A 27885-nucleotide genomic window follows, 5' to 3' on the forward strand; every position below is an offset into this window, starting at 1 on the left:
AAACTTGTTCCTTAAAAAAGCCTAAAGCTCAGCACATTCGTATCTGTTTATGCCGTGTTTATTTTCTATTGTTATTCACTCGTGTGCTCACAGACCCCTAGTTTTGAGTTCTGACTGCGTCTGCGGTCAAACCAGAAAAACGCGTCACATACCCAACAGAGAATCGCCGCCCCCTCTCACACCCCTATATACACCCCAATCCGAGGCATGGGAACTGACTCGAGCTCTCCAGCGATCGCTGGGCAGGCAACCTATCACCCACTTAACTAGACACAAGTCATCTAGTTATTTCTGCTTTCGGAAGACACTCGAATCTTCGCTTGAATTCTGCGCTGCCGTAAGTGACACTTGCGAAGTTATCAGGGGCGGCGAAACCCTGATCTCCTTCCTGCCGCAATCCGGCGGGTGTTAAGATCCATGGAAGTGGCCGGTTTTTACGAGGGGGACTACCTCGCTTTCCACAGCACTAACGCCAGCAGCAGTCCGGTCAACGACGGTATATGCAAACAGCCTACTAACGGCTCCATGACGAAGCTTCATGATATTTCTGAGCACGAGAAAGCCATAGACTTCAGCATCTATTTGGACTCTTCGTCCCAGTACCAGCATCTGGCCAGCCAAGACGAAGCCCGGCACCGCGCACTGGGAATCTACAGCGACTTTCTCTCCGAGGAAAACAAGAGCAAGCGAGCAGCAGCGTTACAGAACTACAAGAACTATATCTCGCTGACCGAGCGGGACCCGAATAACCAGCTGGCGTATCCGGAGCTACAGGAGACGCGCATAGACGCCGTGTTCAGCCCAGACTTTCTGGGCAGTTTTGCCAAAAGTAACTGGCGACACGAAGAGCCGCCAATGGATGGTTCCGGGAACTTTGACATGCGCTCGTATCTGCAGTACGCTCCGAGCGGCAGCCTGGGAAACATTTCTACCGCGTCCTCCTCCTGCTCGAGCCCGCCAGGTACACCTGCGCCGCCAGGTAAGGGAAGATCACCTCAGTCAGGCGGCAAAATGGCCTCTGGCGGCAAAGGCAAGAAGAGGCTGGAAAAGGACAGCGACGAGTACAGACAAAGGCGCGAGAGGAACAATCTCGCCGTCCGCAAAAGCAGAGACAAAGCCAAAATGCGCAACCTGGAGACGCAGCACAAAGTGCTCGAGCTCGCGGCCGAGAACGACCGGTTACAGAAGCGCGTGGAGCAGCTGTCGCGCGAGCTGGCGACGCTGCGGAACCTGCTCTCCGCCACCGGCCAGTGCTGACGAGACTCCAGCGGTGCTTAATGACTGTCAGTGACTTTAAAGAGTGCAGAATTTACAACAAAAGTTTTCTGCGATTGATAGAAAAACGGGCGAGCGCTCGTTCAATGCGTTTACAACCGAGAGAAGAAAAAAAACATGAAAGTGGACTGTGCGCCTGGATTGCGCAATATCCCACCGTGTGCTCGGTATAACTCTGGTAACCTGGAAACCCTGTCATGTATTTCGTCTGTAAAGTATTTTTGTACGGGTTCTAAAGTGAGATATTTACTGTTTAATATTCTGTTATTTAAATTCCTTTCGCCATATCTGGGGCAGTGGTTGTCATGGGAAGAGTTGTACTGCAGAGGTATGATGCAACTCATTGTAACAGTATTGGAAACGCAGTGAAGTAGTCTTATAAAGATGATAAAGGTACAACTGGTCTTCTGCTATATACTATTTTATTGAATTAAATGATTTTTACTGTACTGAAATCCTGTGTCTAAACGCATTTTATTACTGCTGTCAAAAACATATTAGCACACACCACCCACCCACAGCTGCTGAGATTCAGTTTCCATTATGCAGGGTATGCTTTCACTTTAGCTTTAATAGTCTCTTTTTATAAGGAAATATACATTTGAAACTCTGCCTGTATATACACACAAAGACACAATACTCATTTACAGCTATTTGATAGAAATCTCCTGACTGGATTTTTGGAGATCTTTTGAAATCTGTGTTCATGAGTCACTTAGAGGTACAGTTATCTAAAATACACAGGCAGGGTCAACAATCCAAAGAGTTCAGCGGTCCATTGAAGACTCCGGTTCAAGGCTAGATAAGCGCTGAACTTTCTAGACCCTCAAAACACACAAACGCATACAAACACTCAGTTTACTGAACAGAAATCATGTCATGGTGAGTTGTAACTAAATATTAAACATACTGTCATGGACAAACAAGCAGAGATAAGGTTTGATTTGAGTGAAAATGAGGATTTAGATAGAAAGAGAAATGGATCAATATGAGGTGGATTTAATCAACATGTACAAACTGATTTGTTATTTACACCTCAGGCAGGAGACTTGACTTAAAAATGCTTTTTTTAATTGAATTAAATAATTAATTTACACCTTTTTTCTTGTCTAACAAAAAAATATAAAATAAATAAAATACACGAATGACTGATACACAACATATAAGCATATATATTTATATTTATGATAATATATGAAGCCATAACATTTTAAGTCTTGCCAAGGTGGACCTGATTCAATTAATTAAAAATGAAATCACACACATATATTACATTTAATACATTTGCCCCCGGTTTCATAGACGAGGCTTAAGCCCTGGACTAAAGTTTGAGCTGAAAGAAACTTGTACTGACAGATCTTAACATATGTCACTGCCAATGTTTTGCCTCAAGATGCACACGTAATGTTTTTTTCTAGTGTATGTTAATATCCTAATTAAACCAAGACCTAATCCTGGCTTAGCCTAAGCCCTGTCTGTGAAACCGGGCCATAACATTTTTACATACCAGACTTGCTTAATTTTTCTTTCATGTGAAATTTATTGTTGGGATTTCATCATTGGTAAGAGGGAAACTGCTGTTGAGGTGTGACCGTTTGAGTCCTGCAGGAGGAAATGAAACCTGATGGACAGGTTGAATGACCTGTCAGTCAGGGAGGAGAGTAAGTAGGTAGACAAGGAACAGTTTCATCACCATGACAATAGAAGGTGGGAGAGTGAGAGAGAGAGGGCTTAAAATTATGTATCAGTGGGTAATCTTAACTTGTGATCAACAGCATTTAAACTTCTACAATTAATGTTCCTCTTGTGTGTGAGAAGGACTGTGGTCTTACACCACATACGCAGCAGCTGAGCAGATAGAAAATCACTAAAACCACAAACATCATTTCAAGGAAAGGCTGCCAAACAACGTAAATGTATGTATGTTTATATAAAACTGACTGAAACAACTGGTTTTAGACCATAAAAAAATTTAATATTATGGTGTAGGGCCTGCTTTTGCAGGCAATACAGTATCAGTTTGTCTTTGGAATAACCGATACAAGTCCTTCACAGAACAGTGGCCAGGTCACTAAGTGGAGGAAAAAGTATTCTGACTTGCTCCTCATAATACCCCAAAGTGGTAAAAAAATATTAATATCTGGTCTGTACAGGCCTCCATGGGAAATGTTCAACTTCACTTTCATGTTCCGCAAACCATCACTTGCTGTGAATATTTGTGCATTATCATGCTGATACACAGCCCCGACTTCAGAGTACAAAGTTTGAAGCAAACAAGTGCGCATGGTCCTCCAGAATGGTTTGGTAGTCTTTGGCAGTGCACGTTAGGGAATGCCTTGATATTACTGCCCAAACCATCACTGATCAACCCCTGTGCTTCACTCCAGGCAGCAATAGTCCAGGAGTTAATCCTTTTTGTGGCTTCTCCACACCGTAACTCCCACAGTCTGGGAAGACAGTGAAGTTGGACCCATCAGAGAACAATACATGTTTCACATTGTCCACAGCCCAAGATTTGCAATGTTGGCACCAATGAAACCAACATTTGGTATTGGCATGAGCGACCAAAGGTTTGGCTATAGCAGCCCATACATGAACATTGACTGTGTGGTGCTCCCGACAAATAGTTTTGTTGGCAACAGGAGAGTTGAGGTGTGCATTTAATGCAGTGATTTTGGGTTTTTTGGTCCGGGTTAGTACCTTTCAGACAGCTTACTCTTGCATCAACAGTTACTCCTGTTGGATATGGTTCATCCTATGTGGTGGTATGCCGACATTACACTGAAAAAAATTGCTGTCCTGGTCACAAACAAGCCGGTGAGAAGCGCACCAACAATTTGTCCTCTTTTGAACTCTGATATAGGATTCTGCTCATCCTCATATCGTTCCAAACTTATATAACTTTATTCTGTAGAACACAAAATGTTCTACACAAACTGTTTTTGTCTATGCAATGGAATACAATTGTCATTTTATGGACAGAAAAAAGACAGACATGTTTCAAAAAAAAAATTCAAAAACTTTTGTGTTATGTAGAAGAAAGAAAGATTTGGAATGACATGAGGATGAGTAAATTATGACAGACTTTTCATTTTTGGGTGAACTGTGCCTTTAAGGCTCTGGCCTGTTAAGCAAAAATGTCATGTACATGTTCATGTTTGGATTTTTAAAGATGGTTAGTGGGATTGATAAATATAAATTAATCACGAACTGGAAACTCATGCTATTGTCACATGCAAATGTGTGAGCGTGTTAAATATAAGCTTGAGAACACAAAGATCAGTTCTGTTTTCTTTAATCAAAGAACCACATTCCTAATACGGAAATCAACAGAAAATTAAACTAGATTTTCAGAGTTTTTCTGAAGAAAATGTGAGCGGTGCTTACCAGCGCAAAATTTACCACCAAGACTACACGGTGCTGTGGTTAGTTGCCAGGGCATTGCATTATGGTTGCTAGGGGTTTGCTTAGTCTAAACAGCCCACCTACAAGTCTGTGTGATATTCTGGTCATCAGATATTACTTGGTTTTCTTCTTCAATGTATATTGTTACAAGATTTCTATTTCAAATAAATGCAGTTCTCTTGAACTTTCTATGAATCAAAGAATCCTGAAAAAATGTATCACAGGTTACACAAAAATATTAGGCAGCACCAACTGTGATAATAAGAAATGTTACTTGAGCACCAAATCAGCCTAGAAGGATATCTGAAGGGTCACGTAACACTGAAATCATGGAGGAGAGACACGTAGTGACAATTTGTCCTCTTTTGAACTCAGATGCATCTCCCATTATGTTGTGATGATTGCGATATTTTACGTACAGCTGTGCTAATTCAGCTTTCACACTCTGCTCTTACTGGTGGAATGTAAAATCAGTGAAGATCGGCCAAAAGGCCGTGCATATATAGGTGTGAAACCTCCAACACTACAGTGTTTCAGTTTCATTGTCCAACCCCTTTATATCTATATAACATAGATATATAATTTCACCTATTGTGTGAATTAAGTTGTTGTCTTTCGTAATGAATCGCCTACATGCTGCTTGCACCACACTCGCAGTTTGCTTGAGAAGTTTAGTTTGACATTTAGTTTGATGTTTGGGGAACCTGTAAAACAGTGAGAAACTGATCGCTTAAGGGAGGAAAAGGGTGTTGTTTTGAACAGTGTATTTCACAACGTCGTCCTATAGTGCAGGAGGATCTGAGTTGCTCAACACTTCCAACTTCCTTCTCCATCTGTGCATGCAAGTGTGCTTCTGTGTGTAACGTACTGCCGTCTTAGATACTCTCACGTAATACAATTGTTTTAGTCCAACAAAACTTGACTCCATCTACATCTGATATGTGAATATTTTATATATGAATATTAGGATAAGAGTCCAAGAGGCGACAAAAACATACCATACACTATTTGAATCTATTGAATAAGATTTCTCTGTACTTTATTTACTTTTCATGAGATGTTTGCTTTGGTAATGCCAAACTAAGCAGAAGGTGGCAAACAAATGATAATACTTAGTGACTGTGAACTACATTACGCATTTTAAAATATTACATCATTTAAAATCGTCGTGTAGCTTCGGTTCCAGTTCGCTTTGTTTATTTAGTTTATGTCCCAGTCTCCTGAGCACCGTTGATTGCTAACACAGGGGTTTCCAATGTCAGGATTACAAGTTTCTTTTCCCCTTTTACTAGAGAGCGATGCCCCACCCGCTTCCAGGCAGGATTTTACCGTCAATAGTGTAACGTCTGTCAGTAAACGAATCGCTGCGTCATGCTGCCAGCCGACCTGCTGATACTAATATGATCCAGCCTACACTGGATTGGCAAGCCCTCATCCCACGCGCTCATGCATCTTACCTGCTCATATGGCCTTCAGCTATTTTATCTTGGTCAATTTCTGCTTCTTTAGAATTACAGTTTGCCGCTGAAATGTTAATCATGCCAAAATCAAATGTTTTCAATTAAATCAAACAGATTCCAGCTTCCTCTGCATATTTTTAGTGTGTGGTTGTCCTCTCACTTCCCTTAAATGATCTTTTCCTTGAAAACACATTTTAAAAGAAAAGAATTTCTCTAAGATGGTTCACATTGCAAACAAACTTCTCAGGCTGTCTCAAAAAGGCTAGCTGATACTGTCCCAATATAAAATGCCATGGTTAAATATTAACAACACCATTGTTGCAACAAACAAGGCCAACATATCAAAGGTGAACAATCCCTGGCAGACACATTAATAGTCAATGAGTTTCTGACACCTTCCCAAGTGGTCAACGTCACCTTTATGGTAGTCTGGCATGAGTGAAGCTAGAAAATTATTAATTTTTGATTGAAAAAATGGTCAAAAGACATCGGGTCAACAGGAATACACTCTGGAATACACTTTTGACGAGACAGGAATACAATTTTTTTTGTTAGTTTTTATTTGATTTGATTTTTTTGCCTCTATTTGCACACTATATTGCATAAGCACCAGGAGAGTTGAAACATGACTGAGATGTGGTTTAGGTCCGACTAGAACCTGCATCTGAATCAGGCTTATTAAGAGTCCAATTATACTTTTTAACCCTCTAAATGAAGAAAAAAATTGCAAGCGGAATATAGAATCATTGTGGTCTATTACTCGGAGTGGAAAAGTAGGTTTGAGGGCGGGGATGAGGTCAGCAGTTTGAAAGTGCTGTGATGTACCAATGGCAAAAGCTTTCATTCATCCACCACTTCCCTGTTTCTCTCGATCTTTTTGTCACCGTTCTTGTCCTTCTCCTGGGCTCGAGTGAATGACGCTGGCTGTGAACATCCGGGGTCCTTGCGGCACGGCTGCCGGGAACTCAGGCGTCCACAGTGGCCGTAAGAGGTGGAGCCATGACCCAGCAGGACACTGGCCCAGATTTCGACACTGTTGCACTTCTGCTATTCTGCCTTCTGACGCTTGCGCAGTGGCTCACGACGACCGCCACGATGTTGGGTCGTACCGCTCGCATCATGCAGGACATGGTTGAGTAATTGACAGCCTTCCTGTTGTTGCAAAACAACAGAATAGAACAGAACAATGATAAGGCCACTGCGGACATCACTAGCCACACTTTCTGGTGTCATAATTACCCACTTCATCCTTTAACATGCTATAAAACTAGTGCTAAACACTAATATCTAAATTGGTCAGACTTGTAGAGTTTGTTGATCTTAAAGGGTTAGTTCACCCAAAAATGAAAATTCTGTCATTAATTACACACCCTCATGTTGTTCCACACCGTAAGACCTTCGTTCAACTTCGGAACACGAATTAAGATATTTGCAGCGTTGCTTCATAAAATTAAGGTTGAACCACTGTTTACTATTTTAACAATGTCTTTAGTACCTTTCTGGACCTTGACAGTGGTGGTCAAATTGCTGTCTATTGAGGAGTCACAGAGCTCTCGATTTCATGAAAAATATCATAACTTGTGTCCGAAGGTTTTGCGGGTTTGGAATGACATGAGGGTGAGTAATTAATGACAGAATTTTCATTTTTGGGTGAATAACCCTTTAATCACTATGCTACCACTACCTGGAGAGCAATTGTTTATGGTTAAAGGTAAAGTTCAATCAAACATTCTGCTCATCCTCATTTCGTTCCAAACGTTATGTAGAAGAAAGAAAGATTTGAAATGACATGAGGATGAGTAAATGATGACAGAATTTTCATTTTTGGGTAAACTGTGCCTTTAAGGCTCTGGCCTGTTAAGCAGAAATGTCATGTTCATGTTTGGATTTTCAAAGATGATCTTGGAGATCGGTGTGATTGATAAATATCTATTATTTGAGAAAAAATTGAAATATAAATCAATCATGAACTGAACACTCATGTTGTTGTCACATGCAAATGTGTGAGTGTGTGAAATATAAGCTTGAGAACACAAAGACCAGTTCTGTTTTCTTTAATCAAAAAAATCACAATGTTAAATACAGAAATCAACAGAAAATTTAACTAGATTTTCATAGTTTTTCTGAAGAAAATTTGAGCGGTGCTTACCAGCGCAAAACTTACCACCAATATCACAGTGTGCTGTGGGTGGTTGACAGGGCATTGTTTGTGGTTGCTAAGGTCTTAAGTGGTTTTTAGTGCATTATGGTTGCTAGGGGTTTGCTTAGTCTAAACAGCCCACCTACAAGTCTGTGTGATATTCTGGTCATTAGATATTACGTGGGTTTCTTCTTCAATGTATATTGTTACAAGATTTCTATTTCAAATGAATAAAAAGTTCAAGAGAACTGCATTTATCAAAGAATACCAAAAAAAAAGTATCACAGGTTACACAAAAATATTACACAGCATCAACCGTTTTCAACATTGATAAGAAATGTTTATTGAGCACCAAATCAACCTGTTAGAATGATTTCTGAAGGATCATGTGACACTGAAATCATGGAGGAGAAATGCTTCTGAAAATTCAGCTTTGACATCACAGGAATAAATACATTTCAAAATATATTTAAACAGAAAACACTTTTAACTGTAATAATATTTCACAATACTTTTTAATTGTACTTTTAACCAAATAAATGCAGCATTGGTGAGCACAAGAGACTTTTTTTAATAAAAAAACCTTTAAAAAATCTTCCTGACACCAATCTTTTGAATGGTAGTTTAAGTTTTTTGATTTTTTTTAACTCATTTATTATCCCCTAGGCAAATCTCATAAATCTAAGCGCTTAGATAAGTAATAGCACTCCTCTTCTATAGTAAGCCACATGATTTAAGGTATCATTCATGTTCATTGCACAATCACAGGGCTAAATATGAGCAATAATTATAGAGATATTTGCCTTAACAAGTAGTAGTCCATGAGTTATGAACATTTTGATCTAATATAGTTTGAGACTAAATCTCATAGCATTTGTAAGACCATTGTGTCTTTGATCTATTTTTTGCTTGAGGCCTCAGACTTTCTGTTGTCCCAGTAGCCCAAAACTATACAGTGCTTTTTTGAAGAGATTGGTTCCTCGCACTTATGTTGTCACTCTCTTCTTCTCAAACGCTTATTTCCATCTGCCATCTCTCCATAGCCGAATATGCGAGGGGCTCCAACGTAAAGGTTGCATCTGCTCTCTTCACCTCTAAACATGAGATAGACAATCAGTGCAGGCGGCTCAAAATAGGCCAGTCAGTCTCAGAGGGTACTGATATTGGTTGCGTGTGCATGTACGTATGAATAACCTCTCTTAAACTCACGTGATGGAATCTTAACTGTCTCACAAACAGACCGTGGCACTCAACCCACATCACTATATTGGATCTCTTCCTTCCTGCAGAGATAATGTGAACAAGAGAACGCAAAGAGAGCAAGAGTGCAGGAAAAAAGATGCAAGTCAGAATTTAACTGACGACAGTTCTTGATAACATGAGCAGGGAAGGTTGCTGTGTGCATTTAATGACCGATGCATCTCCTTCAAGTTGTTTTATTAGCAAGTATCACTATTATTAGTGCTCATATGAAGGGATTTTAAAAACCACTAAGTCTAACTAATAAACTCTGGTGTGTAACTTGTGCTATACAGACATAAAACTGTGCAGCTTGTTGAAGTGAGAAGTGCTCTAACTTTTAAAAGGAGATTTCACCTGGTAGGTGATAAAATAGCTTGAAAAAAATCCTATACATATAAATTGAAGGAGGGATCTGAGCCATATTTAGAAACCAGAAAGTTTTTGGATACAAACACCACACACTGTTATCTTCAAAAAATGTATAAATATAGTTTTTAATCCTCTTTATATCACCAAATATGCACAAAAAAAAAAAAAAAAAAGATTTAGAACTAAATTTAGGATTTATGCTTTTGAATTACATAAAATTTCCATTTATTTGGACTAGTTTTAACAAATTAATAAACTTTGTTACATACATAAATGAAACTGAAACATGTATGACTCAAACTGACTTTCATAGTTTATTAACTATTTGCATGTTTGGGTTTATTTTGAAGTGGCAGTGGATTCCAGAATCCACTTTTTTTAAACTTTGACTCCGGGTCTTTATTCAACATATCTGGTTTCAAGGGTCCTAAACTGTTTATCCCCAACAATTTAAATAATCATATTTTCAAAATGTATCTGTTTATTGTGAAAATTACATTTATTCAGTTAAAAAGTATGAACATGGCTGTGGAAAAAGTGATATTCAGTATGAGTTTGAAACAAACTGGATTGATTGATAATGATATAAACCTGGTTAATGTGTGTTTAAAAGAAATTAAAAGTAGTATTACAGAAATTTTAAGTGTTTCATGTATGTATGGCCAACAAATATGCATCACATTAACTGTATTAGTTTATGTTAAAATTGTGTAATCCAAATAGATGGAAATTTAAATGCGATCACAACACATAAAAAGAATTTAGGCCTACATTTAAGATTTGAGTGTTCGTTTATATTTGCTTGAAAAGAAACAAGTTGTTGACTTCTTGGTCAGTAATGGGTGACTTCACAAACATTTGAGTGGACTTTGGATGAAGACCACTAAGGACACAATTGGTGACATATTGGCTTGTTAAGCTCTTAAATATTGGAGATCCCTCCCTCTTTACAATGTATGCTTTTGAACTTTAAAAACCTAAAGAATGATTACACCCATAGGGTCAGGCCTTGACTTTGTGTTCTCTCTCTCTTTCTGACTCCAAGTAGATTCTACAACTTCCTGCAGTGCTAAGCTGTATTGTGCATTATGATGCAGAGTGTCATAAGGAAATGTAGCATTTTAAAAATTTGAGCACAAAACCCCTATGATTACTTACGTTTAATCTTACTTTGTCTGAAAGGAGGAAATATTAATACAACAAAGCCAGTCTAAGATCTCAGAAACACACTCTGCCCTACTGAACACTCCTGAAACTCAAGACACACCCTTTACAGCCAGACACATGACTCAGAAATTAGCTAGAAGAATATTCTTCAAAGTTGACTGGACTCCATTGCACAGAAACTGCTTTGCTATGCATACACAGTAATACTTCATGCTAATACTACAGCACTTTTGTGTTTGTGCGTGTTATAAAGCAGAGTAACTTATCATGATAGACAGATTAATTTGGGTAACAATGAGTTTATACCAAAAGCTCTAAACTCCAGTAAACACTAAAGGAGTCAACTGAACAAAAAATGTCATTACAATCAGCATTTTGATTGCATTACATTTTCCGCTTGAACTCTTAATGTGGCTCACAGATGCCCCTGATGCAATCTGGGAAAGATCCCTCAATGAATTACAAGGAGGAAACCACAACATGATTTTGTGTTGGACCTTTGTGGGTTTTGTCTTTGTACCTGCAAGGAAAGCTGCTGAGTCATGTCTTCTCAAAGAAGTTTAGTCATGTTTTACTCAAAAACAGAATGGAAAATATAACAAACTGAAAAAAAATACATGAGTGGGGTGGCCTGACAATGACCCAAGAACCTTTTTTAGGGCTTCTATGGCCGAAAACACCAAAGACCAGGATGCTGATGTGTGAACCGGGCCCAATCATGTTCCCATGAGGCCCCTAGGCATGTCTTTGTCCCACATACTGGGCAGACCCCTTAAAGGGATAGTTCACCCAAAAATGCAAATTTGATGTTTATCTGCTGACCCCCAGGGCATCCAAGATGTAGGTGACTTTGTTTCTTCAGTAGAACATGAATGGTGATTTTTAACTCCAACCGTTGCAGTCTGTCAGTCATATAATGCATTGAAATGGTAACACCATCTATGAGAGTAAAAAAAAAAAACATGCACAGACAAATCCAAATTAAACCCTGCGGCTCGTGACAACACATTGATGTCCTAAGACACGAAACGATTAGAAACTAAACAGTATTTATATAATTTTTTAGCTCTTATACACCACTATGTACAACTGCCTTGAGCATCCAGTGTGTGAGATCTGAAAACGCGATCTGATGCCGGAAGTGATCTCTCTCGCGCGTATACATCAATGAGTGCGAGAGATCACTTCTGGCGTCAGAGTGCATTCAGACCTCACACACCGGATGCTCAAGGCAGTTGGACATAGTGGTGTATTAGAGGTAAAAAATGATATAAATACTGTCCGGTTTCTCGCACAAACCGATCGTTTCGTGTCTTAGGACATCAATGTGTTGTCACGAGCCGCAGGGTTTAATTTGGATTTGTCTGTGCAATTTTTTTTTACTCTCAGATGGTGCTCCTCTATTGACATGCATTATATGACTGACAGACTGCAATGGTTGGAGTTAAAAATCATCATTTGTGTTCTACTGAACAAACAAAGCCTACATCTTGGATGCGCTGGGGGTAAGCAAATAAACATCAAATTTTCATTTTTGGGTGAACTATCCCTTTAAGGTTGACACACACTAAGAAAACCATCAGCCAAAGCTGGGTTGTCCTTGAGTGTCTGTAAGCTCAGTTTTTGCAGTGTGTTCTGCATTGTTGGTCCCGTCGAGTCAGACCCCGTGGGTGGCTTTTTGGCCAACTGAGCATGTTGAATCTGTGTCGGGCAGTCAGCTAGATAGATCACTCCGACTGGCTGTTCAGCTTAGCGAACCAATGCGAGAGAAGAAAAACAAAAATGATGCAAACGACAAAGTCAAAGAGGGTACACAACAGGGCTCTTGAAATTTTACATCATCTTACTCGAGTCATGGCCTTTACCCTACACTTTCAGAAAAAACAACTTTTGTAACTTTGTACCTTATCTACCCATAAAAGGTGCAATTTAGTACCTTAAAGACCATAATTTGTACCCGTTAGGTACTACTATGGGTAAATAAGGTACAAAGTTGTCCCTTTAAAGGCCCACTGAGGCGCAGCATTATTCAATGTATTGACGTAATTTAACCTGTAATTTAGCGAATTTGAGAGACTAAGATTTGAATGCTTATACCTCCTAAATGTGAATTCTGTCATTGTTTTGGAACACACCAGCTTATTCATAACCTTAAGGCTAACATATTCATACTAGAAGCTAAAAAAAATTACATTTTCATTTCAGGGGAACTTTAAAGGTGACAAGCTGTACAGCTTTTTTTTTTTTTTTTCTTAAGCTAACATTAGAAAACTAAAAATGGTAATCGGGGGCCCCAGTAGTCAGCTTGTTCTGAATGTGCTGAGGGGCCCCTATTTGTCAGTTTGTAATATTTATCTGTGGCCTGAAGTTTTGAAGGCCCTCACCCTATTCACCCTGTCCATAAGGCACCCCTGTTAAAACATTAAATTGCATTTAATTTGAAATAGACTAATGGGTGAGAAAACAAACACACACATAATTCATACGGATGCTGTTTTTCTGCAAGATGTCAGCAGGCCTGACTTTGAAAACCAGAGGGTACAGTGTTTGAGAACATGCTGTTTTGCACTTTATGTCCCGTGTATGAAAACACCCCTCGATCGCACAAAGCGTCAATATGACGACTGTGATGTAAAGGTGGTGAACGATAGGACACTTGTGGAAGATTTCAAATTTTAAGCAGGTCATTTGCACTGAGGTCTTTTGCGTATGTCTGCAAGTATATGTGTGTGTGTGCGCGAGGAAGGAAGCGCTAGTCGTAAAGAAGGGGAAGCACCGAGCTTAGCTGTTTACGTAAACTCTGCAGTGACACGGAGTGGAGTGCATGCGCACACAGCGTACATAGAAACAGGAAATTACAGAGCACACGCTTGTTGCCAAGGATACCGACCTCAAAAAAACAAGATGCGGTTGAGGGGTGCCCTCAAACAGACCATCAAGCGTCCCAAAACAATGGCCAGAAGCAGGTTTTTTCCATTTACTTAAGCATAAACAAGTGCACTAATGGAACTCGAGAGATATTTTAGCTGCTTTACTCCAGTCATAATGGGAAAATTTTATGATCAGTTTGTAAACACTGACCTTACTTTGACATATGAAGATAATCTGAGGGTTACACAGTTCATGCTGGGATTTGGTGGGTTCCAACTGAGCTGAGCTGCCTTGCTGTCGACTGTCAACATAGACTAAAGCATTACAGGCATCACTTTACAAACCACTCAAATAATGTCACAGGGACTTAACTTGCAATTGATTTCAATTGAGTTTAATGCAAGCATGCTGCTAAGATGATGGCAAGATGGTCTAATAAGCAAAAAAAAAAAAAAAATATATATATATATATATATATAATAAAATATTAATATGTAATATACACTGATGAGGCATAACATTATGACCACTGACAAGTGAAGTGAATAACACTGATGGGATATATTAGGCAGCAAGTGAACATTTTGTCCTCAAAGTTGATGTGTTAGAAGCAGGAAAAATGGGCAAGCGTAAGATTTGAGCGAGTTTGACAAAGGGCAAATTGTGATGGCTAGACGACTGGGTCAGAGCATCTCCAAAACTGCAGCTCTTGTGGAGTGTTCCCAGTCTGCAGTGGTCAGTGGTTATCTATCAAATGTGGTCCAAGGAAGGGAAAGGGTCATGGGTGGCCAAGGCTGTCAGAATACACAGTGCATCGCAGTTTGTTGCGTACGGGGCTGCATAGCAGTCAGGATGCCCATGCTGACCCCTTTCCACTGCCGAGAGCGCCAACAGTGGGAATTAGAACTGGACCACGGAGCAATGAAAGAAGGTGGCTTGGTCTGATGAATCACGTGGATGCCCGGGTGCTTGTACATTGCTTACGTGGGGAACACATGGCACCAGGATGCACTATGGGAAGACGACAAGCCAGTGGAGGCAGTGTGATTCTTTGGGCAATGTTCTGCTGGGAAACCTTGGGTCCTGCCATCCATGTGGATGTTACTTTGACATGTACCACCTACCTAAGCATTGTTGCAGACTATGTACCTACCTTTCATGGAAACGGTATTCCCTGGTGCCTCTTTCAGCAGGATAATATGCCCTGCCACAAAGCAAAAATGGTTCTGGAATGGTTTAAGGAGCACAACAATAAGTTTGAGGTGTTGAATTGGCCTCCAAATTCTCCAGATTTCAGTCCAATCGAGCATCTATGAGATGTGCTGAACAAACAAGTCCGATCCATGGAGGCTCCACCTCACAACTTAGAGAACTTAAAGGATTTGCTGCTAACATCTTGGTACCAGATACCACAGCACACCTTCAGGGGTCTAGTGGAGTCCATGCCTTGACGGATCAGGGCTGTTTTGGCAGCAAAAGTGGGACTAACACAGTATTAGGAAGGTGGTCATAATGTTATGCCTGATCTCTCTCTGTGTGTGTGTGTGTGTGTGTGTGTGTGTGTGTGTGTGTGTGTGTGTGTGTGTGTGTGTGTGTGTGTGTGTGTGTGTGTGTGTGTGTGTGTGTGTGTGTGTGTGTGTGTGTGTGTGTGTGTGTGTGTGTGTGTGTGTGTGTGTATATACACTACCGCTCAAAAGATTGGGATCGGTAAGATTTTTAATGTTTTTAAAATAAGTTTTGTCTGCTCACCAAGGGTACATTTACTTAATTAAAAATACAGTAAAAACAGTAATATTGTGAAATATTATTACAATTTAAAATGACTTTTCTATTTGAAAATATTTTAAATGTAATTTATTCTTGTGTTGGCAAAGCTGAATTTTCTTGAGGAACTAATCATCATATTAGAATGATTTCTGAAGGATCATGTGACACTGAAGACTGGAGTAATGATGCTGAAAATTCAGCTTTGCCAACACGAGAAAAAAGTTATTTTTAATTGTAATAATTTTTCACAATATTACTGTTTTTACTGTATTTTTAATTAAATTAAGCCTTTGTGAGCGGACAAAACTTTTTAAAAACATTAAAAATTTTACCGATCCCAAACTTTTGAGCGGTACGTAGGCCCCTAAAGATGCATCCCTTCAAATAAAAATACATAGCATACACATAATGGGTTAAATTGTATTTTTCATAATTTTAAACTGATTCTTTGTTCCAAAACAGTGCTGTACTACATAGGCCTACAGTGTTCGAAAATATGCGGTGTTCAACTTCAAAGAAGTTTCTAGACCTTGCATTTTTGTGTCTCCGCATATCACGTTTACCACTTACGCATGTAATTAGTATGCTTAACAGCTACACAAAGAGCATCATGGGAGACTTGCCATTTATTTCAATAGAGTTTGATGCTAAGCTAACATGTTGCTGTTCTAATAAATAGCCCAAAACAGTAACGTTTTTTTTCAGCATTGAATGATTTTCAATTAGGCCAATATTTAAAATTTACATGTCTCACTTCATCTGCCATGCATTTTGGATGTTGCCAGCCTTTCAGAGCACCCTTTATGTTGGAAATGATGCCTTAAAATGCTCATTAGGTTTGAGAACCATGCTAGTGCCTCATAAATTTCATTAAAATACGGAAGCACAATAAAAAAACCGTATTGTCACCTGAAAAGTCTGTTTTGTTAATTAGTTTTCTAATGTTACTCCTTTTGATTTTTTTTATCATGTTAAAGTTTTACTGACTGAGAATGTTTAAACATCTGTGGTTTGACATTGATCAAGATTGAGTAAGAACATGAGTCACTGAAGCACAGTTTTCTTTTTTTCTTTCTGGAGTTTCCTAATTCTGTTGCTCCCAGGAAATATTCCAAAGGAACGGAAATGGGCGGAGATAGAACAAAGGGAGGTACGTACAGGAAAGAGGCAAGTGAAGGAGAAAACCAATACCATTCCTCATTCATGTTGTAACAAACATTTAACAAACACTTGCCAAAACGCCCCCTTAACCAATCCAATGATTTTACTCTAAATATACAGACCGAGCAGAGTTTCATAGTGCTTGTGTTTGTTGTCAGCACTCTTAAATGCTAGAAATAATAAGCAGCAGCTGTTTGATACCTGAACCCATATCTGACCCCAAGCCCCAGCTGGAGTTTCATGTTCGCTGTCTTTTTAAGTGCGTTTCCGGCACTAAGCCCCGCCCTCCTCAGTGTTTTTCCCAAGTAGGATCAGCCTGTTCTGTCTTGTCTGTTTTACGTCAAAGTACCACGAGTTAAGGAGTGCCCTGACTCATGCTCACACACATACACATACACTCATTCCAGAATAGTGTGAACCAACATACTTCTGTACCACAAATGCATACTTGAGAACACACTCACCTCTACTGTAAGTTTAACTCACAACAGAATGTGATTACACACACACACATACGTACACAGCTAAGACTGTCAGACAAGTTTACAAACACTGGAACAATACAATTAATTTTGTATAATGATGACACTTGTCTGATTGAGTACTTCATGTTAAATGTTAGTTTCCTGTTGGTTTACATCTAAACTTAGTCCTAATGAGTGTACACTTCATTCGCAGCATCAGTGTGATCATAGGAAACGTATGTAACGTCGTAAAATCTATAGTCTGAAATCTACCGAATCTGAACCAACAATGCCAGAAACGGTTAATAAACTGCTCCCCGCAGCCAAAAACATGATTCCAAACTGCTGAATCACCCTGAAAGACAGCAACAGAAAGAGAAATGAGTGACTCCTAAACATGCAAACTGTTACATATAGGCTATGTCACAGGAAATGGGATGAACTGCTTGGCAGATGTGACATAAATCACCTCTAATTGAGGCATTCCAATAATCTGTTTAGGCCATGAGGAGACAAACTGACTATGAACTTTCTCAGACCAGTAGAAACTGACACAAACTAGAATAGAAGAGTAAAAACAGGTAGACAACCACAAATCAGTCGCTTCAGACAAGTAGCGTCAGAAAAACGTCATTAGCATTAACTGAAACCTACTCAAAAGCAGCACAGAATGATTATGAAATGTCATGTATACTGTATGTACTGTAAGTACATATGAAGGCATGTTTATGTCACTTGAGTTATAACAAAACATTCAGGAAATCCTTTATCACAGAAACAGTCTATCTGAGATAATAAGACTTTGCAAATGTGCTCAAAATCATTTATTTGAAGCTGTAAGTTATTGTTAGTAGGGCAAGGTAATGCTACAGGAAATGCATGAGTACCAGCCGTACTGTGCTGACACACACGCAAGCACGTACACAAAAGAAAACATTACAGCTGAAGACTCCTGTCATAAGTAGAGCATCTCACAGAAAGATACAGATTTGGTTTAGGAAAGCCTATGGATTTATATCTACATTTTTGCACTGTGAACATGCTAACATGAGGATGGTTTCTTTAGAAAAGGGGCACAAGTATCTGAAAAGTCACAATTCTCTGACTCTGAAATAAATGTTATTAGATTGCAATGACACGAGTTCAGACAAGTTATTAAAAAAAGGTCAAGTTCGAAGCCAAGAAGTGAATTACTTATCCTGAAGCGCCCTCCACTGGCCACGTGAAGTTCTCATGTTTGTACTGAAGTCTGAAGCGCGAAAACATTACGTCAGAGATGTAACCACCTGACCTAAAACATTCAGAGGGACACGTACACCAATAAGAAATGTGATTTTGTGATTTTATTTACACTGCTAAAATTTGTCACAGGGCCTGTGACAAAAAGTAAACCGGAAGCAGGAAGGGGGGGTGGGGGGGATCAGTGGGGGAAAAAGTGATTTAATTATTATTAAAATGCATATTAAAAATATATATATTTAATATTTACACATTTTACAAATTATTCCTACATTTTCATTTCTCCTTCCTTACATATAAATATAAAAATGTATACTACCACTATATTTTTCTTCATAGAGACTCTTCTCTTACTTTAAGGGCACAAATGATTTAAAAGGCAACTGAAAACTCAAAATTGGGGGCCTTATCACTGAGAACCCTGGTTCAGTTTCTTTTGGTCTCGAGCCGGCCCGGCCATAGATCTCAGTCCATAATCCAGGCGTGCATTTACATTTAGTTTTAATTGTGATATCAAATGTGAGCTTAAACTAACTACGATTATGAAACTATACCTTTCACATGGATTTGAGTCTATAATCTATGATATAGCTTTATTTGATTTATTTAGGACTCGGAGAGCTTTTTCATTCATAAAGTTTTTGATTTTATGAATAACTGAGGAACTTCTGTCATAGTCACATGAGGGAATAAGAACGAAATAGGAACAAAATCAAAAACAGAAGATAATCAGAGATGTACACATTTATTACCACAGCGTCTGCTCTGTATTCTGTCCGAAAAATAAAATTTCAACTGTCATTACATCCAACTGGAACAAAGCATATGCTTTTCTTACAAAAAAGCAAACAAACAGATAATCAACATTAAAAAGAACACAACAGGTTGCGGGGGATTCTTACGCCTCAAATACAAAAGGCCAAAAAAGTCTGATGTCTACCAGTCCAAAGATAACTGAAAGAAGACAAACAATGACACAGACGAATATATTTCTCTATATATGTGTGTGTAAATAAAGCCATCAAAAAGACTTTACATTCTGTGGTCCCGCTAAAGGACCAGATTCTGAGAGTCATGATGGATGGTGGCAGAACCTTCAAACCAAACATCAACAGCTTCAGAGTGTGAAACACTGAACCTCTACAAACAGGAAAATCCACCCAGCAACCCAAAAAATACAATTCTGGACTGGTCAAGCAGCAGTCAAAAAGTCACCACACAAAGCGAAGTCACAATTAAAAGCGTTTCAGGCCTCAACACACCTAAAGAAAAGGCTTCATTTGTTTTGAGGTTACTGCATTGGACTTTTCACACATTGTTCAAAAGTAACAGTTCTGCAGCGTGGTTTGATTTGAAGGAAATGTTGATGCCCGTCTGCCGTTAATCTCTCTCCATAATAATTACTATGACAATAATATAATAAAACAGTAAAACACAAAGACAGCTCAGTGTCACTGATAGTTTCTCTCGTTGCATTCATTCGCTGCTGGTGTTTCGGGATTTTTTTTTTTTAAATTTTTTTTTGGGTTAGTCTGACCCCCTGCGCTCACTGCACACCGTTCGAATCACATGACAAAGGCCAGAAGCATTTGAACGTATCTGTATTGCAGCTAGAAAAAAGGTAAAAATTCAAATTCAAAACCTGTCCCATGAATCACTATCATCTAATGGGGAATAAAAGCAAAAAAAAAAAAAAACAAAAAAAAAAAACATTCATTGCACTCAATACTGCCACCTGTTGGTTGAGCTTTGCCACATCTTTGATTAATAATTAATTAGCCAGGGATGTTTAGATGAAAACGGAGGGATTCGCAGTAAATGCTGTTCCATCATTAAAGTTAACTTTCTTCTCCTCGATTTCCAAAGCTCACTTTAAATTAAATGTACTCAAATTTGGGGTTAAAGACCCATCAAGTGCAGAACATCAGGTCTAGTAAGAATGCCGGTCTGATTTTAAGTGATTTTAGTATTTCGGTTTAATGAAAACTAAAATACGAGTTCTCTTTTGACTGAACTAAATGGCCACAGTTCCTTTTATTGCATTAGGCCTCAGATCTGCAAGACTAAATGGTCTGAACATTTTGGTTAAAAGGAAATGATTTTGACAAAGGAAACGAATGAAGTGCCAGTGTCACCTTTGGCATACACAAAAAAGCTGAGAATGAAAAAAAAAAAAAAGGATGAAAAGAGAAAAATTTGGGATGTTTTCTACTGTAACAATAGTGTAACACAGATCACTTGATCATATCAGACATCCCAGACTACTTGTGACCTCCCTTTTCTCCGAGACGCACAAATGTTTTCTATTAGGTACAGCAGATTTGTGTGTTCAGCATGCGTTATGAGCTCACCTCCTGTGCAGCTCCATCCGAGACCATCACTGATAGTCGTCAGACTTAAAATGCAAAAAAATATATATGCCATATGATTGAGATACATACACACAAAAATTTCCCTTACTTACGGCAGCAATAACAGAGTCTTTTGGATTTTCTTTTACCTGTACATAACGTTTAGGTAGCAACACCTGAATTGTGAGGCCCTGAGGTTTTAAACGGACACACGTTTATTAGATTGTGTGTAAGAGTGTGTATAGAGGGAGACGACAGCAGTTTGGCAGAGAAAAGCCTCTGAAACTCTTCCCCAGAGACACGGAGAGAGTGAGATGGGCTCAGCTGAGAGAGACAGGTCCAGCTGAGAAAGTGTGAGTGTCTGTGTGTATGCGTCTCTCTTTTTCTTTTCCCGCCAATAGCCAGCAGATGGAGGGATAGAGAAAGAGACGTAACGAAAGACAGGGCATCAGTGGAAATAGGTGCGGTAACAGACATAAGCACCTGCAGCCAGTACCGTGCACATACACACACAGGTCATCAAGGGGCTCCACGCTCCACGGGCGGGAGCAGGAGCAGCCTCTGCCGTGGGAGTCTTGGGCGGAGACCGCGCAGGTTTGGGAGGGGCTTCTCTTGGAACGATTGGGTCGTCGGGTTGTTCGCTTGACAATGCCGCCGCGTCAACCTCGCCAGCTGCGACCACCCGTCTACGGAGGTCTGGCCCGTCTGAGAATGTCTGGGGTGCACTGGAAAAACAGCAACAAAAAAATGTTTGTATGTGGCTGTTGGGAGAGAATATGTTGAAAGTAGATAAAAGATATTGACCTTTTTGCACAGATTTCTGCATTGTTTTTTATGATCTCATTGAAGAAGTGTGTGGGGTCAGAGTTCACCAGGTCGTCTTTGCCGTTGGGAGGATCTATTGGGGGCCGTGGCCTGGGAGGAGGAGTGAATTCAGGGGGCAGATCCTCCTCATTTGATAACTCCTTCCAAGACTCCTACTCGCACATGAATAGAAACACTTCACTGATCGATACAGCCTACTAGTAGTGGGCAGTATGAACAAAATGAGAAGTATTTTTATGACCATAGGGTATATCATATGATGACATTTTTGATGGAAGTTCAACCCCAAAATGTTTTATATTAAATAACAATATAATATTTTTTTCAGTTAAATGATTAAAAATTGACAGGGATTTTTTGGCATTTTATGGCCAAATGGTAGGATGATTATTTTTTAATATTAAATTAATGTTAAAAGTAAATTATTCAAAATAAAAATTAAAAATAGTTGTAAAATTGTTAACATTTAAGTCAGTAAGATTTTATTTTTTGAAAGAAATTAATTTAATACTTTTATTCAACAAGGATGCATTAAAAGGTTTGTTCACCCAAAAATGAAAATTCTGTCATTAATTACTCACCCTAATGTCATTTCAAATCTGTAAGGCTTTCATTCATCTTCAGAACACAAATTAAGATATTTTAAATAAAATCTGAGAGATTTCTGTCCCTCCATTGAAAGTCAAGCCAAGTATATTTGGAGACACATTTTTGCTTTTATTATTTTTATCCTCTTATACTTTTATATCCGCACAAGACAATAAAACCATCCGCGATCGATTAACTAGTGGAACATTTCCACTCGCCCTACGCGTTTCGTACCTGCTCATTATGTGTGCATCAGAACTGTTTACTCCCGCTGACATTCCCACGTGCGCTGCAGAGACGCGCTGGACATTTCACAAAGAGCGCTGCATGTTGCAAAGTCACAAGGCGGCGCTGTTACGTGTTCTACAAGCTCGCGCAACAGCACTTCAGACTGCTTCAAAATGATTCTCAATCAATGAAAAGCGCAGATTTATGCCAAGCGAATGCTAATGAACTCAAGTTGATGAATTATTACAATGTCTACTTTATGGCCTTTATATAAAATGTTTTATACGATTGTAAGAATCTGAAGGATCAGCCTGCAATAGTACAAAGTTTTTTCTTTTTCTATTGGGCACAATGGCCAATCATAGGTGTTTACGAATCCGCTCAACAGCGTTCAAAATGCCACATTTTTAAATTTCAGTATCGACTTGGTATCAAAGTCAGTAATTGTGACAACACTATTACTAAATACTTAAAGCTGCAGTCCGTAAGTTTTGTCTCTTTGTCGCCATCTCTGTTTGAAGTGTTTTCTTTTTTTTTTTTTGGGCATTATTGGTATTTTGGTTACACAATAAATTGTATTTAATTTGATTTCCATTTAATTCATAGTAAATTATTGTAGTCTCCCCCACAGGAAGAAAAGACTAAGAAAATTATTTGACACATATTATTAATTATATAAATTTTACTAGTAAAATCTGTGTCCCATTCACTGAGAGAGACACTATATGACAGCAAGAAGATCACAGGAAAAGGAGAACCATTTAATGCTGTAATTTTGCATAATTTACCATGCATAATATATTAGCATGTAATTAAATGTAATAGTATGCTATGTAATTAAAATTAATTTCAATAAATAAATATTCTGTTAAAAATCACACATTATTTGTTTGTCACATGTAGTAGACCATTTTTGTGCCGTGGGTAATAGGAGGATTTTTCACCCGGCTACCACCACAAGTATATTTCAAACCTGTGGGAAGCACTGCAAACTCTGACGCTTCAAAAGTTCATAGAGATCGTAAAATAAATCCATATGAATTGAGTGGTTTAGTCCAAATCTTCTGAAGAGACACGATCACTTTATATGATAACAGATTGAATTTATGCTTTTATTCACATATAAACATTGATCGGCAAACATAAAAATAAGCTCAACCATACTTGCTTGATGCATGAGAACAAACCACATTGGTTCTTGTGAAAGCTTATATGTGGATCAATCAGCTTGCCTGAGATTCTGTGACCAAATCTGAATGCTTTATGTATATTCGCTGATCAATGTTTATATGCGAATAAAAGTCTAAAGTAAATCTGTTCATCACATCAAGTGATCATGTCTCCTCTGAAGTCTAATTTAACTGCTCGATTCATATAGATATCTTCTAAATATCTTCATTTCTGTTCTGAAGATGAACAAAAGCCTCATTGATTTGGAACAACATGAAGGTGAGTGAATGACAACAGAATTAATATTATTTTATCATTATTAAACATTTCAGAACACCAAATTTAAAGGTTTCAAAATGCTGGTTTCTTTTACATCCCATTGCATTACCTGTACAGAAGTATCTCCCATGATGTACTTGGCACCCTCTATGACAGCGAGGTAGGAGAAACGCAGCTGATCAGCTGTCTGGATCAGACCCATGCGGTATCGTCGCATTTCCAGCAAAACCTCCTGGATGCGTACTGATGATGGATCTTCCCTCTGAGACATCTAAGAAAACATAATAGCAGTTTTTTTTAGAGGACGTATTGGGAGTGGGGGTCTACTGAGAAATGTGTGCATGAGAAATTCAGACACCCAGTTGGTCTCTGTACTAGGGAAGTTAGAAGTACTGATACTGCTGTTAATTATCTGAAAAAGGTAAAGCACTTTTTACTTTCCAGGTCCAATACCCTCAAACTCAAGGACTTAATTTGGGGACACATTTCAAGTGAGAGCAAGGTTACATCGGGTTACAAAGCTTTTTTTTTTATTTGCATTTATTTATGGCCATATGGCAGAGATCTGATATTCTATTTGTCATATTTCTGTTTTGCATAAAACTGAAGAATATTCGGTACATCCTATACTGTATTTTAAAATGATCTGATATTAACTTTTCCATGGATTTTATTGAAAAGCGCTTAGGCTCATGTAACCAGAAGTTTTAAGATATATGAATATGCTTTTTCACAAAATAAATTCAAACACTTTCAAGGATCTGTATCTATGCATGTTTATTTTCAAAAACTTTCCAGGGCCTTGAAAAAAAAAAAAAAATCAGATTCGCAAACTTTCAAGGATTTCAAGGACCAAAAGTACCGACTTAGATACCAAGCCAATACTGAAATTTTAAAAATGTGATGCTTTGAGCACTGTCGAGCGGATTCTTAAACACCTCTGATTGGCCGTTGTGTTCACACGCTCAACATATATGTCTGTGATTGGCTACAATTATCAACGCAGGAGAGCATTTGAAAGCAAACAGAAGTGTTTGAATTTGAAAGCATTTTGAAAGCAGGTGTCTATCAGCAGACAAGTCTAATGTCTGTTTTTGAAGTGCTGATCATTGTAGCCAATCACAGACATATATTAAGCATGTGAACACAACGGCCAATCATAGGGGTTTACGAATCCGCTCAACAGCGTTCAAAATGCCACATTTTAAAAATTTCAGTATCATCTTAGTATTGAAGTCAGTACTTGTGATAACACCATTACTAAATGATAAGTTTAATTATTTCAGCTGCTGATAGAAAAGGCTATAAATGATCTGCCTCACATGCCATATAGCCTACTAGCTGGGACTAGTTCTTTATGTATGCAGACGTGACTTAATGACGCAAAGGCAAACAGCGACATGCTTGAAATTCCCGCAAAAACTCACTAGTACCACCCCAATTATAAAACATTATTACAAGCTTATCGTCGTGAATCGGGCTAAGGTAAGGAGATAGTGTTGAACACTGACTGGTTATGTTCATGCTCAAAAATTGATTTTGGATCATTTTTAACAAAAAAAAAGTTACAGACAACAGCTTTAAGGTTAATAAGTTTGCATAAGGTTGCATTTCAATTTATTAATATGTGGTGTATATAATATTTATAAATTATTTACACTACTTTTCAAACATTTGGAGTCAGTAAGATTTTTTTTAATGTTTCACCAAGGCTGCATTTTATAATTATTAATACAGTAAATGGCAATAAATAGTAATACTGTGAAATACTGTTACAATTTAAAATATTTTTTCTATTGAAATATATTTTAAAATGTAATTTATTCCTGTGATGGTAAAGCTGAATTTTCAGCATCATTGCTGCAGTCTTCAATGTCACATGATCCTTCAGAAATCATTCTAATATGTTGATTTACTGCTCGAGATACATTTCTTATTATTAATTTTGAAAACAGCAGTGCTTCTTAATATTTTTGTGGAAATCGTGATTCATTTTTTCATGATTCATTGACTATAAAGTAAAAAAAAAAAAAAACAGCATTTAATTGATAAAGAAAACTTCAGTAACAATAAATCTTTGTCACTTTCTGGCCCAAAATATTGAATGGTAGTGTATTATTAGTGTTATTTAATTTTTTTTTATTTATTTATTTTTTTTCCATAAAAGGAGTGCCAAGGTACCAAAAATCAAAAATTTCACTTGGATAACATCATGTGCCAAATGCATAAATGTCATGACTCAATGCAAATTTTGAATAATATAAACTAATATGCTATTCAGGGTTCCTGCAGGTTTCATCAAATCTAATTTAATGCTTTTCATTATTAAATTAAATTGGAATAAGACACTAAGGGCTGTTACCAATCAAAATAAATCATTTACAAATTTACAATAAAAAAATTACAACTGCATTAAAGTTATGGGATTGTAAGAAATGTTGGGGGGAAATTATACTTTTAAAAATTATACTAAGCCACCAGTAGGTGGCGTCAAGTTACCATCTTAATAAGTGAGTCATTCATTCAAACGATTCATTCCAATGGCTGATTCATTAAAGAATGAGGCAGTTGTTTATGAATGGATCATTTAAAAGGTGATAAAGAGGATCTTTTCGTCAACTGAGAAACCAAAGACTGTTAGTGAGTTTTTGAAATGAGCGCATGCGTAAGAACAACCCCCCCTCCTTTCGAGGGAACGCCTCACAAAACTCTTGCCACGAGTATTGGAACACGAGTGTTTACCACCGGCATTCGTTGTGTCGTGTTAGTGGATTCATTATGTCGGACTCACCGCAGGTAACTCATAATCTGCAGTTGTTACTCCTGTCTCCGGACAAAAACATCGCAAGCGGTGCCTGTGGAGTGTGGAAGTTACTGGAGCGTGCAGCCGCGCACATCTCGCACAAGAAACGTCATGGCAGTGATTGACAAGCCAGAGGGCCAATCGTTTACGCGATGAACACTTAAACGATTGGCTGATGTTTTTAAGGCCCTACCTCGTGCACAGATGATGTATATTAATATTATTCCTTTCAGTGCACCTAATAAATAATCTTTTATCACTTAGTAAAGACAGTTTCAAGTAATATTGCAAAAATGTATAAAACAAAACATCCTCTTTAGCACCTTTAATCTTTGACTCAAAATGCTTCAAATTGCTGAATCATTCAGTAACGAAAACAAGGCTGAGCTTGCATCTCAATGAACATTCTATCCATCCAAATATGCACATTGGGATGCAGGGTGATCGTTGCTACGCTATAGTTCTGCTGTGATCTTTGTTTGAAACTATTTTCGTTGCTAAAATAGAACAAAAACAGTCAACATTCCTTCTAAAATGTAAGTGACTTAATATTAACCATTTGTTAACTGAAGTGTTGTATGAAATCAGTGTCACGTTTTAATAGTGATGGTAGCCTATTTAGGAAAACAGCATTCTTGGTCATGTGATATTGCTTAACTGTATCAAGTTATAAAAACTCCACATTTTGAATTTTTACCGCAGTATGTTTAACTGAGATTCTTTTTGTGTGTGCTTTGCTCATGTTTCCATTTCTCCTTCGAGATGGTGCGCGAGCCTCAACAGCGCAAACTTGTTATCGTCACTACATTACACAGCCTATTATCATCCACTATCGATCGCCACTTACACTAAATGTAATAAAATCAATCTTGCGGTTTTTTTTTTTGTATTGAAGTTGGATTTTTTTGTCCTTGTCCGGCCGGGCAAGTAAAATTCTCTTTTACTTGCCCCTTCAAAAAATCCACTTATCCCGGACTATTTGACAAGTGTTAGTGTCGAGCCCTGACATGTTAAACCAGTGCTAAATCCTGATTTATAATCAAGACGTTGTCTGAAAAATCACAATAAACATGAGATAAAG

General features: G+C 38.3%; 2 protein-coding genes across 5 annotated transcripts in view; one reads left to right on the plus strand and one right to left on the minus strand.

Annotated features, from left to right (window-relative positions):
• The first annotated feature begins 205 nt into the window (after positions 1-205).
• Positions 206-1730, plus strand: cebpb (CCAAT enhancer binding protein beta). The gene has a single exon (XM_067394918.1). The coding sequence runs from the start codon at positions 418-420 to the stop codon at positions 1255-1257; it is 840 nt and encodes a 279-aa protein (XP_067251019.1). The 5' UTR covers positions 206-417; the 3' UTR covers positions 1258-1730.
• Positions 1731-5712: 3982 nt separating this feature from the next.
• The window catches only part of LOC137027096 (tyrosine-protein phosphatase non-receptor type 1-like), a 30535-nt gene continuing 8362 nt past the window's right edge, over positions 5713-27885 (minus strand). The window contains exons 7-10 of one of the 4 annotated variants that reach the window (XM_067394914.1): positions 24111-24272; positions 21716-21888; positions 21395-21636; positions 5713-7292 (exon numbers count right to left, since the gene is read on the minus strand). In XM_067394914.1, the coding sequence (XP_067251015.1) occupies positions 7258-7292; positions 21395-21636; positions 21716-21888; positions 24111-24272 (612 nt within the window). In that variant the 3' untranslated portion in view covers positions 5713-7257. Of the gene's footprint in view, positions 7293-7512; positions 9375-19288; positions 21637-21715; positions 21889-24110; positions 24273-27885 lie in introns of those variants that run through there. The other 3 variants (XM_067394915.1, XM_067394913.1, XM_067394917.1) reach the window with 3 other exon arrangements.

Source organism: Chanodichthys erythropterus, chromosome 9 (genome assembly GCF_024489055.1).
Source record: "Chanodichthys erythropterus isolate Z2021 chromosome 9, ASM2448905v1, whole genome shotgun sequence".
Lineage (NCBI taxonomy): Eukaryota > Metazoa > Chordata > Actinopteri > Cypriniformes > Xenocyprididae > Chanodichthys > Chanodichthys erythropterus.